At 41.3% G+C, this 12,886-nt stretch overlaps 1 protein-coding gene across 1 annotated transcript in view; it reads right to left on the bottom strand.

Moving 5' to 3' along the window:
• Positions 1-708: 708 nt before the first annotated feature.
• The window catches only part of drd3 (dopamine receptor D3), a 28,881-nt gene continuing 16,703 nt past the window's right edge, over positions 709-12,886 (bottom strand). The window contains 4 exon segments of the mRNA XM_034706583.1: positions 709-2,059; positions 2,062-2,246; positions 5,298-5,676; positions 9,349-9,414. Coding sequence (XP_034562474.1) covers positions 2,015-2,059; positions 2,062-2,246; positions 5,298-5,676; positions 9,349-9,414 — 675 coding nt within the window. The 3' untranslated portion in view covers positions 709-2,014.

Raw genomic sequence — 12,886 nt, 5'->3', positions numbered from 1 at the left:
CGATCACAGAATTTCACAAAAGAAAAGAGGCTCAAATTCACGGTGAGGATCAAACTTTCCGCTCAGGGTTTGATATACCTTTTCATTCCTAAAGCAGTTTGTAACCTTGTTTTGAAAAGTGCTCTATAAATAAAGTTAATTACAACTACTATTAGACAAGCTCACTTTGAGTTTGCATCACCTTCAGCTAAAATGTAAATGTGCACTCAAGATGTCTTTGAAAAAAAGTGCATCACCGTGAAATCATCTACGAGCACCCAAAGGGATCAGCGCCCTCCTTGACCCTGTGATCTCACCTCCAGAAGTGTTTGAGGAGAAGCCTCCTTCATATTGCAGCCTGGTTTACATGATGCCTCATACTGTTGGTTTAAAGAACATCACAGCCTCTCTGGCTCTACAGAGGGGCTCACTGCCTGCAGGTCTTCAGGATCATGTGGTCGCAGTAAGAGATGAGAGGCTTCATTAGAGCATCTGAAAGACTTGATGTCATGTAGAGACACATGCACAGCTGTGACACATTTACACTTAATAGGATCTTAATGAAACCAACTCTAATTCACATTTAAAGACCAGATGAACACACTCCTCACCATGACGCCTCTGTGTGCCTGTCCTGATCACACTCCTGCTGTTATTTTTAAAGGTCGGTCAGTTCAATCAAACACAAGTTTTATTTCCTTAAATCAAGTTTTATCTGGAAGTGGTCAAACAATTATTGATGATTAAATCCCACATTACAGCTTACATTCATACACACACACCTGCTGCATCATTTCCATACATGGTCAGTGGAACGAGGCTGACTTGACGTGACGGCGCAGAGTGACAGCTGAGCAGGTGTTTATAAGGAAGTAGGCTGAGGAAGACTGACAGCCTCTCTCTCTTCCCTCTTTTTCCCCCCTTTACAGCGATTATCACATCATTTTTGATCGTTGCTCTTTCAGCATCTCTTTCCTTTAAAGCTTCACTCCTTCTTACTCCTTCTCCGTTACCTCTTTACCTCCTTGTTTTTCGTTCCATATTTGTCCTCGTTCTGCGTCTGTTTCTTTTTGTCTCTAAATCTTCAAACATCCTGCTCGCTCAGCTTCCTCATTGTTCCTCCCAGAAATCCCACCAACACTTGGATTCACCACATTTAGTCACTCACATGCTTACGTGAGCTAAATAAATCTGTTCATGTGTAGAACGATGATCTCAAGCCTGGAAAACATTTAATCTGTTTTATTTATTTACAACACGGTCCATAACCAACCTGCTCATGGTTTACAACCCTGCTTGATTTGTTCATACCTCAAAGCTCCTTCTTTCAGCCCCTCATCAGAGCTGCCAGCAGCCAGCTCTAAATCATGGAAGGGGGTGTTTGCCAATAATCAGTCTCTTTAAAAAGCGCAGAGAGCTTCTGCTCAGCTTCACATCGACAGTATCACATTTCTAATTTGAATGAACATTAAAAATAGAGTCTCCACATAAATATGTATGATCATCAGAATGAAGCCAGTCTCAGCCGTGACCAGTACGAACCCTCATATTCAAGGGAGTGCCCTTGGAAATTTGCTCCGTGCATGCACTGGTGAGTAACTGATGGTGATGATGAAGGACGGGTGATCGGGGGAGGTGAGAAACATCAGTTAATCCACACAGTGCGGTGTCTCAGGACGACATGGCCCACTGCTCCATGACCAAGTTAACAGCTCCATTGTGGCTTCAAAGAGCGTCTAAGCAAACGTGGGGTGAAGCACTGTGAAGATGAGCAGCTCAAAATACTGTACAAGCAGATCCAACTCTGTGTGCTATCAAAGAGACTGTGTTTCATACTGTTCAAATGTAATCCCAATCCAGCTAGCAAGCATACTTTGAGCCTGGTTTGGAGTAAAAAGTTTGTGCTTATTGCATAATCAGCTGTTTCTGTATCCCTCCCGGAGGACGTGAAGCAGGTTTAAATCCTTTGACCGGACCGGAGCACATCCCTGATCACAGTTTACTAAATACATGGCAAGTCGGTCGTAGCTCAGCCTCATCTCCTTTGGTACCTCCTGGTGTCTGTTTCCATCAGCAGCTGAGGATCTTGATGAAGGCCCGTCTGAACTCGATATTGAAGGTGGTGTAGATGATGGGGTTGAGGGCACTGTTGACATACCCCAGCCAGGTGAATGCACTGTAAAGCCCTGGAGGCACGTAACATGTCCTGCAGTGCGTGTTCAGAATGTGAGTCACAAAGAAAGGCAGCCAGCAGATGAGAAACACTCCTGAGAGCAGAGAGGAGGAGAGGAGGAAGAGGCAGGAGCAAAAACAAAAGGTTATTGTGTGTAGCTGAAACTATACATGTTAGCATGCTGGCCTAGCTATTTACAATAAACAGGAAGAGAACGTGTTACCTCCTAACTGTCTCATGATAAACAATGTCACATAGGTCATTACAAAATCATCCTTTTGTTTACTGGTTTAAAAAAACAGACACATCCACTGCACAGACGCTAACTGAAACAACAGCAGAGTTTGTTCCTGCTCTTTGATTTGTTTAGAAAGGTTTAAATCCTCTGGACAAACTTGTTCCCCAGATTTAAAAAACCCACACAGCCTTTCCACTTTCAAGTGTGGCATGGCAAGATTAATTTCATTTTATAGCTTTGGTTTTGATGCAATAATACAGTAACCAAATATTTGTTAAGAATCATTATTATTACATAAAAATGGACAAAAAGTCTTCACCTCCTTTCATTGTACAACAAAAAGCAGCTCCCCCCTTGAGCTTTATTATAGCATTCTAAAAATATATTTATATTTATATCACTAATTAAGAGCAATGTCACACAGACAATCCGTACTGTGCCCAAGCACATTTCACCAGAGTCCAGTTTGTTGGACTTGTGTGATCGTCCGCACCGGCCCTGGCTCAGTTTGAGGAGGCGGGGCTTCAGCATCGCACCGGAGCTCATGCACAAGCACCAGCACAAGTAGAAAACATGGACATGTCGTACAATGATGCAACGCTCATATCGCAGCCTCACAAAATTGATTTAAATAACAGATAATAACTGTATTGGTACGGATACAACACAGAGTTTTTTCCTTTGAAATACACATGAGAAAGTGGGAGTGGGAAGGCCGACATGACACAAAGCAGAGTGTGTGGTCAGGAAGTGAGCTGGAGTCAGTGCAGCAAAGACTTCAGCCTTTACACGGGGCACTACTCTGTTGCCCCAAGGTTGTTGTTTTACACGAGTCGGGGGATCAATTAAAATTCCAATGTTTTCAACCAGGTGCTGGCTTTGTTGTTTGCTGGTGCCGACCTTGCTAACAGAGGCCAATGAAGTCCTTGATAGTGAGTCATTTCTTGAGGTGTTCCAGAGCAGGAGCAGCGGTTCGCCTGCTGTTTACTTTTGAATTATTACAAGCTGTGCTGTAAAGAGAAGCTCGACAGCAACTAACATTGTCAAGGGTCAATTAAAACACTTGTTACGGCAAGCTGCAGCCAATACGGTGTACTTTGTTGTGTATAAACACCTTTAAATGCTGCAGCGTGGCTGAATCACTCCTCACGCTTTATCAGCGGTGTCAAAATTATTCACATTCATTACTCAGGTAGAAGTATAGATGCTAGGATTTAAAAAGACTTCTATAGAAGTTGAAGTATCAACTCAAGCTTTTTACCTCATGGTTTACAACCCTGCTTGATTTGTTTAGACCTCACAGCTCCTTCTTTCAGCCCCTCATCAGAGCTGCCAGCAGCCAGCTCTAAATCATGGAAGGGGGTGTTTGCCAATAATCAGTCTCTTTAAAAAGCGCCGAGAGCTTCTGCTCAGCTTCACATCGACAGTATCACATTTCTAATTTGAATGAACATTAAAAATAGAGTCTCCACATAAATATGTATGATCATCAGAATGAAGCCAGTCTCAGCCGTGACCAGTACGAAACCTCATATTCAAGGGAGTGCCCTTGGAAATTTGGCTGAATCACTCCTCACGCTTTATCAGCGGTGTCAAAATTATTCACATTCATTACTCAGGTAGAAGTATAGATGCTAGGGTTTAAAAAGACTTCTATAGAAGTTGAAGTATCAACTCAAGCTTTTTACTCAAGTAAAAGTGTAAAACTGGTTTCAAAACTAATTAAAGAGAAAAAGGTAAATTAATGTAGGGACAAAAAAATGCCATTAAAAGGACAAAAGCTTAGGCTGCGCCACAGGGGCCTATAGTGCACTACCCCACCTCCCAAAAAAAACATTATTTCTGAAGGCCATAATGACTATAATGTTATATTAATATGTTAATGTTGAAATATTTGGGGTGCGCCTGTTTCAGCCACGTTCATGCCCATTGAAAATGAAAGCATTTTCGTACAATGCAAATACATTAAAGAATACATGTGTACTACTGAGCATTAACGTGTTTCATGGAGCGAGAGATATGATGACTCGTTGCCTATAAGTATTGTAATGGTGCAAAAAGTCAAACTTCACAGGCAAGTTATCAACAGCCTTTATTGGACTGCCAATGTACATCCAAGCATCAAGCACCCATTCAAGACCAGAAACAGCTGGTGTTGACCAAAAGGGTCTTACTCAACACGAAGGCTAGATTGCTTCAAACTAATCTAGGCCACCCAAAATGTTTGATTACTTTATTAAGACACTATTCACAACACGCGCATTAATGTAACAAGTAGGAAATTATAGACAATTGCGTGAAAATGTAAGGAGTAGAAGTAAAAAGTTGGCTAAAAAATAATTACTTCAGTAAAGTATAGATACCCAAAATTTCTACTTAAGTAAGGTAACAAAGTATTTGTACTTCGTTACTGGACTCCTCTGCACTTTAATTGGGGTCACAGTAACGCAGCTGAGCAGCGGTCAGCTGGCTGATAAGCAGGTGGGAAGTGGGCAGGACCAAGATAATTTCCTGTTTGTGCAGCTGACTTCTCACTGACAGCAGCGTAATGTAATCAGACACCTCTGATTACACTTCTGTCAGGGAGATCTTTGCCGTGCCAGGGCTAACTGGCTTACAGCAACCTGGCTGATTATTAGAGCATGTGGAAGCTGTGTCAGGAGCTGCGGCATGAGTGTGGACACACACTGTGAACCCCAAGTCAGACATATTTTTTTACAACTCAGGCTGATTTATTGTAGCTCTGCAAAATAAGGAGCAAATGCACACTGAGAAAGCAAATGTGCCGTTTCCATTACAAGAGCAGAACGAACCAGACGAATACGAGGAGAGAGAGTCCAAGGGTAAAATGATAAAGACGGTAAAGCTGAATGAGGAATTCTGTTGTAGTAGACAATCTCCACTTACCTAGAACAATGGCCAGCATCTGTGTGGCCTTCTTCTCCCGCGCGTGCATGCTCCTGAACCGTTGGCTGCTGGTATAAGAATGAGGGAGAGCCCGCAGTGATGTGTGTGTACGCCCGTTAGACAGATCCTTCACCTCACAGTTCATCCTGACTGTAGGCTGTTCATTCTGGATGTTCTCTCCTGGATCCTGCCCTCGCTCATGCTCCTGGTCCAGCTCCATCTCTGTACGGCCACAGGAGGCGTGGCTCATGCTGCAGCAGTTGTGCGTGTCCACCGGTGGGTGCATAGAGTTCTCAACCGGTCCTGTCTTTGGGCGTTTTCGCCACAGGCATCCTGTCAGCAGGTTGGGCTTCAAGGGGCCTGAAGGCTCCACACTCTGCTGCCAAGAAAAAGACATCCAATCAGCACTCATAAATAAAGATTGAATAATAATATGTCATTAAGGCTGCAATGATACATATATATGTTAACAGGACTGTCTCAAGTCACCTGACCACTCAAAGCTCTTTAACATTTCACGCCACAGTCACCCTTTCACACCACGTTCACACACTGTAGGCAGAGGTTGCCACTGAGCCACAGCCGCTCCACAAAGGTGAAAAATAACGTGATGTTATAGGTGTAAAGGTGTTAAAATAAAGCAGATAAGATAAGATAAGATAAGATAAGATACGATAAGATAAGATAAGATAAGATAAAATCTTTATTGTCCCCGGGGGGAAGTTTGTCATGGACATAAGTACAGTGCTGCTCACAATCAATACATTCATTTGTCATACCAATATTACAATAACAGGCCCACTGTCAAAAATAAAAAAAACATGTCACTGTGGCATACCAATGACACAACAAAATACCAATAATACAATAAAATAACAATAAGATACCAATGTGGCAGTAAAAAAGCAATGTCATATTGGCCAACTCCATTCGATCTGCAGAGTCCCTCTATACTTTCCAAAGACAGCTAAAGACCCAGCTCTTTAGGAAGCACTATGCACTTAGCTAGACTTTCCCACTGTTGTCCCCAGTGGCAGATCATGTCTTCCAGCTACAGTTGACTGGCACTGTCCTGCTCTACTCTGGGAATCTGTGTTCAGCTCTGGAGTGACCCAGCACTTGGTACATTGGTCAATATTGTGGTGATGTTAACTGTTAATGATGATAATGGAAGGTCTTAAATTGTTTGGTTGCTTCATTGTAGATGTTCCTTATTATTTTTGTGCATTGCCTTTACACTGCTTGGCAGTACCTGCACCCAAATTGACTTGAAGCACTTTGTTACTCTTACTGATCTTGTTTCCTCTTGTCTAGATCTTTGCTTGTGTTGTTCTTGTTCTCGTATGTACGTTGCTTTGGATAAAAGCGTCTGCTAAATGACATTGTAACATTGTAACATTAAAATTAGTGCAAGAGTAAGTCAACTCTCATACTCCTACAAGAGCATTATGTTGGTGCAGATTGTTTGCTGAGTAGGGAGATGGAAGTAGGGAGGAATGAGAACTTGAAGCAATTACTTTTATATCTGCTCGCTCTGAACCGTCTTCCAGAGGGCAGTTATTCATATTCTGAATAAAGAACACGAGAAGAGTCCTTCAAACATTTTTGTGCCTGATTGACGACAGTTTGACATTTAAACATTTTTTCAATCTTAGATCTACATTGAACAGATAGAGCCAAACCAGGCTGCCATCCCATATCTGATCAGACTTCCCATTTCAGCATCATAGAAGGTCAACATCACACTCGTACTTACGCCAAACAATCTGAGTCTAAGAAGAAAATGCAGTCTTTGGGCCAGTTTGGCACACAAGAAATCAACATGAACATTCCACTTTAATAAGTTATCCATCTGAAAGCCCAAATACTTATAAGTGTCCACCTGCTCAATTAGACCATCACTAATTAAAACAGGGTCATGTGATCTAACTGCCCTGGGGTCAAATATCATCTCTTTATAATGATGACCTCACTCTTATATAAAGACTGCTTCAGCACCTCTCAGCTCTGTGTTTTAGTTTTCTGGCTAAACAAAGCTAGCAACAAACTAGTGACCAGGGATAAGTATATTAATTTCCTCGAACTGAACTCAAGGATGAATACTGGATTTGACAGGTATCAGAGACACAGGTCTTTATTCTGCTGAGTGGCTTTGTGTAGGTAGGTCGTCCCCTTAACACGTGTTCCTAATTATAGTGGCTGTCCAAAGGGCATGCTGCTTAAATGCTGCCTCCTCTTCACAGAGACAATTTTCATCAATCCACAGACCATATGTGGTCTGAATTGAATTGTGGGGGTTGACCATGACAGATCAGGTACCAGCTGAGATATGAAACGCCACTGTATGAGTTAAGATTCAAGATTCCTTTATTGTCATTCAATGACACTAAAAACAGCTATAAAATAAATCTATATGTAGCTCTAGCGAAAGTTCGGACAGGAAGACTATAAAAGCAATCACAGCAGTTGTTTAACTCTCCTCTCCCTTGTTCAATAGCTCACCCGCTTCCAGCTGCATGCTCCAGAGCTGTCATTGGTTAATCAGCGGCGCCTGTAATCCAATAACTCAGTGGCACGCCCTTATCGTCAGCCTATCAACTTTCTGCTGTCTTTTTAAATGTCTCTCTCTTCAGCTAGCTCCTTCTTGCACTGGTGGCGCACACCCCTCCACCTCCCCATCTCCACCTGGTCTCTGCAAGTCTTCCATTCCTAGAATTCATCAACCACCACCACCAGTGTCTGGACTCTAGGGGGATTTCTTCTGCTGCCAAATTCACACATCCTACGCTCACAAAATGATCCCAATAGAGTCCTTACGCCAAAGATTTCTGTCAAGTTTCAATATTCATTAAGTTGTAATAAATAACCTTTAATCTTCAAACTGTGTCTCTCCTGATTGAAATATGAATATCTACAAATATACAGATAAACAATATAATTGGGTGCACACGAAAAAGATGCACTTTCCCAAACCACACATCCCATGATCTGGTCCATTTGACCAGATCACTGTGTTTGAAGAGACAATGCTAGCAAAGAAAAATAGCACTGTTCACCAGTAGTTGGTGGTTGCCACGCTCACAGTTTGGCTACCTTTCATACTTTGAACCACAGCGTCCCATTCAACATTAAAATCTCTAAACAAAGCCTGACCATTACAGTCCAAGTGTCCAACACACAGCTGAAACCTGCTCTTTGCATGCTAAACAAGCTTGCAAGCACTTCAACTTCATGAACTGGACCAAACATGCTAACCACTTAAAAAATGTCAACGCTTACTCCATATAAACTAGAGTGAGCAGCCAGCAGTGACTCATTGAATTTGAAACTGCATATTTTACCAACAATATTTGAATTTTGGCAACAACAGTTGTCAGGTTACCTGAGTGTCAATCAGCCTGCAGGTGCTGCTGTGTGATGTGACTTGAGGCTGTTTGCAGAGTGAAGCTTATTCTGAAAAAACTAAAACTATGATCCATAAACTACCATCTCTCTTTAGTTTAATCCTCGGGAAACTCTGATATGAAATAAGGAGAATGATTCAATAATTTTCCAGGACATTTTGCTCTTCTTTTATTTCCCAGTTGTATTCCATGACTAGAGAAGGCTCAACTGTTTCCAGGTTATTCAATATGCGTGAGAAGCATATACCATCATGTCATCACACATTTCCTCTTGAGAAACTCACAGATTAATACCCTGTCTTTGAACAGTCCGGGGTTTATGACAATGCTGCAGTGTGTCACACACAGACAGCTTGGACTTGCTCAGGTGGCTATGACCAGGTGACACAAGAATCACAATTTTCTGCTTCTTCTCAGACCCCCGGGCTGGATCTACACAGCAGAATGAGAAAACTTGAAGCATGCACATACACCCGGAGAGACACAAACGAAAACCTATAAACAGAACTGGTGCGGCAAAATACGTCTCCATGTTCAGTGTAGAGTTTGTCAGGCTTCATATTCTGTCTTTGGCAAAAATAGAGCGATGAAAAAAAAAAGAATAAATGTGATGTTTGTGTTGGATGTCTGGTTTGAAATAAACTCACCACTTTAATCCTGATAGGTGACAGGTCTCGCTTTGCCTTAGGAGTCTCCTCCTGTAGACAGGTCTCCTGAGGAGCAGAGGGAGATAAAGAATACATTAAAGACAAATGCTCTGCCTTTCTTATCCCAACGTCCCAAACACCATCAACTATTGGTGCAGGTAGTTCTTGCTATTCACTTGGGAACTCAGTATGAAGCTCAATCATTCATCTTCATTCATTTTAATGAAGCAGATCTTGTTAGGTGTCCACCATAGACTACAGAAACCAGAGGACGAAGATCTCTTCATGTTGTGTCAGTCTCTCTACTCATCCACACACTGCAGCTTCAGTAAGGTCCATGAATAAAGACAGTGGCCCTTCATTATAAACACTTTCCCATCATAACTCTCTCAGCCTGAACTCTTACCACAGGTGTCCTCATCCATTACGAGATTCCAAACTGTGCCAATCTGCAACCTGCTGCTAAACCAGAGAGCACTGTATGTGTGCGTGTGTTAGTGTGTGGGCAGTGAAGGGGAAAATGGAGTGATATGAAATGAACCGCTTAAAAAACAGAAGCTTCTTGAATATCCAAAGCTGGTCAGATACTTTATTGAATTAACTGTTGGGGTCTTTGTTTGCTCCAAATGTTAAACATGGGGCTGATTCAGAGGCACAGAACCCGACCTACTGTCCTTGCCTCTGGTGAAAGACCGGGCCTTCATTTGTGTGACAGATTAGACTGAGGCAAGTATTCAGTGATGGATGTGATCAGAGAGCTGACAGCTGGTTCTATCATCTCTCTCAGAGCAACTAGCTTACTCAAAGACTCTTAATGCTGATTTCTCAGTCTCTTGTTTTGGACTTTTCTCTCACTGAAACGTCATGATGTATTGATGCATTTGAATCTGGGGTGCCTCGCTTCTAGAAGCAACACTACTTGAAGAGGACGGCCGGAGTTCAGTTCCAACCTGTGGCCCTTTGCTGCGTGTTATTCATCTCTACCTCTCTCTCCTAGTGTCCTGCTCTATCCACTGTCCTATTCTCTCTGTACAGGCATATAACCCCAAGTACTCATAAAAAATACTCAGAAATAAGAAAAACATGTTTTCTTTTTTTTTCCTTTGAGAGTTGACTTTTTTTTGTTTTTGTGTTAGTCAGTCTATCTTTAGGCAGCTCTTTCCTTCACCAAACACAAAAGACAGACAGAAACACAACAGAACTGAACACACTCCTTGTTAAACAGATGAAACTAGACACTCTGAGCCATGCCAGCTGCTTATAAACCACCTCTTACATTTACAGGTCTTTTCTCCACATCCTTCATTCAGAGCAGCACAAAGCTTTCTCTCCTGTTACACAAAAGAGAGTTACTCTGACATCGTTTTAATGTAAAGACCTTCACGCCTATAGGAAACATGCTGTTGTTTCTGACAGCAGCAGGATATTTTGCATCTATGGAGGATTTTTAGTAGGACTTGTAACTGAAGTATGTGCACACAGGAAAAGGCATAGGTGATGGCTTTTAACAGGAAAGGTGCAAGATAAAGGTGAGCATGTGAGTCACTATCAGCAGGCACAGTGTGAATATATGTAAATGAGCATGAGAGGCTAATATAATGTGAAGAACCTGATCTTCAAAATATCAGCATGTAAATACAAACAGGGCTCGACCTCCATGAATATGTTACAATATAAATCAGATTTTAATCTAATCAGGCATCTTTACAGGACGTAGGGTACAACGCCCTGAAAAAGTGTCTATAGGATGTAACTTATGGCCATACTGATGGATTATATAACCTTTTACAGTTTTTCTCAGTCACTTTGGTACATTTCTCGAATCATCCTCAACATTTGCAAAACCAATAGCAAAAGACCATGGATTACCTGAAGCCAGTATCTTGCTCAAAATCCTTAGTCATCTCTCAAAAGTAAATATCTGTGTCAATGAACATGTCAGTGCCATCAGAGTGACAAGTCCTTGTGTCATTGTGTGCGGATAAGACAATCAAATTTCTTAGTCATATTGGGTTTTTTCATTTTTTTTATTTAACCTTAATTTTACCAGGAATAGTCCCATTGAGATACAAAGTCTCTTTTTCAAGGGAGTCCTGGCCAAGACAGCAGTAATAAAAGTTTCACAAATAGAACAGGACAAAACATACAGTGACAAGTATTACATTGATTTATAAATTAGCAGTGTTAAGCTCTAAAACATGTGCACAAGCTGATCAGATAATCCTTTATCCTAGTTTTGAAATCCTCCAATCGAATTAAAGAATTCAGTTTCAGGTGACCCTGAAGCTCAAACCAAGAAGAGGGAGCAAAGACATTAAAAGCACTTTTACCAAAGACAGAGTGAGTCCGAGGAATGACAAAAAGAATTTGTCCATGGGACCGAAGGTGACAGCCACTGACAACTTTGGGAGTCAATAAGGAGCATAAATAAGACGGCAGCTCCTGTAGTATGGCCTTATAAAGAAAGACATACCAATGCTCCATTCTTCTGTTGTATAAGGAAGACAAGCCTACCTTCTCACACCAGATACAGTGATGTGTGTGGAAACCTAAACCAGAAACAAACCGCAATGCAGCATGGTACACCGAGTCCAACATTTTCAGAGAGGCTGAGGAAGCATGCATACAAAGAACATCACCATAGTCATGTTCATATTGTCAATATAACAGTGTACTTGTGCTTCCATTGTCAGACATTGTAACATTGTCTTTATGCTCCGGCTATATATATATACTTACCAGTTGATGGTTCATGAGATGCACCTTTAAGCTATTTCAGAACACTGGTTGATCATTGGTTGATCTAATGCTTCACACATTTCCCTTCGTTAGAGAAAGTCAGGATTCACCTGGGAGTAATTTACCAATTCAGGACAGATTTAGAAAAACAGTGTAATGGAAATGTACAGAAATATGACTGACATATTCTGACAACATGTTCAACCATTTTACATGTGAAGACTTATGCTATGAACTATGAACCTAAATGCTGTGGAGGGTGAGACTATTCAACAGAGACCCATTGTAATACATTTTGATCAACATGACATAAGCACTTGATAATGTAGGATCCAGCAGAGAATTGTACATAATCATTTGCGTGAATGTACCAAAGCAGCAACTTGTTCAACTGCTTTTTTGATGTGCACAAGTGATGCAATGATGTGAAGATTGAACAAGTAGTTTTGAGAATTTCAATTCTGATCTGAGAAATGTACCAAAGCAACTGAGAAAAACTGTAATGCTTTTTAGATGAGAAAGGAGCTAAAATTCTAAGTTTTGGAAGTGTGGATGTAAAAAAATGTGTATTTGAGATTCATCAAAACTCAGGTCATTAAAAATAACTGCAAAGGCTCTAATGTCACAGTAAGGCTTTGGCTGTTAATCTCAGTAACAACAAGTAGTAAAAGACGATAAAGCATCAGGTCAGCTTCTTGAAATTCACTACTTTTATTTACAAACACCTAGCCAGCCTGCTGTAATAGTTATAGACAAGTCTTAAGTAAATGATGACTGAAATAACATCAGGTCAGCTCTG

This window comes from Notolabrus celidotus, chromosome 17 (genome assembly GCF_009762535.1).
Source record: "Notolabrus celidotus isolate fNotCel1 chromosome 17, fNotCel1.pri, whole genome shotgun sequence".
NCBI classification, from domain to species: Eukaryota; Metazoa; Chordata; class Actinopteri; order Labriformes; family Labridae; genus Notolabrus; species Notolabrus celidotus.
The sequence above is the reverse complement of the archived record's forward strand: the minus strand, read 5'-3'. Positions and strand labels throughout refer to the sequence as shown.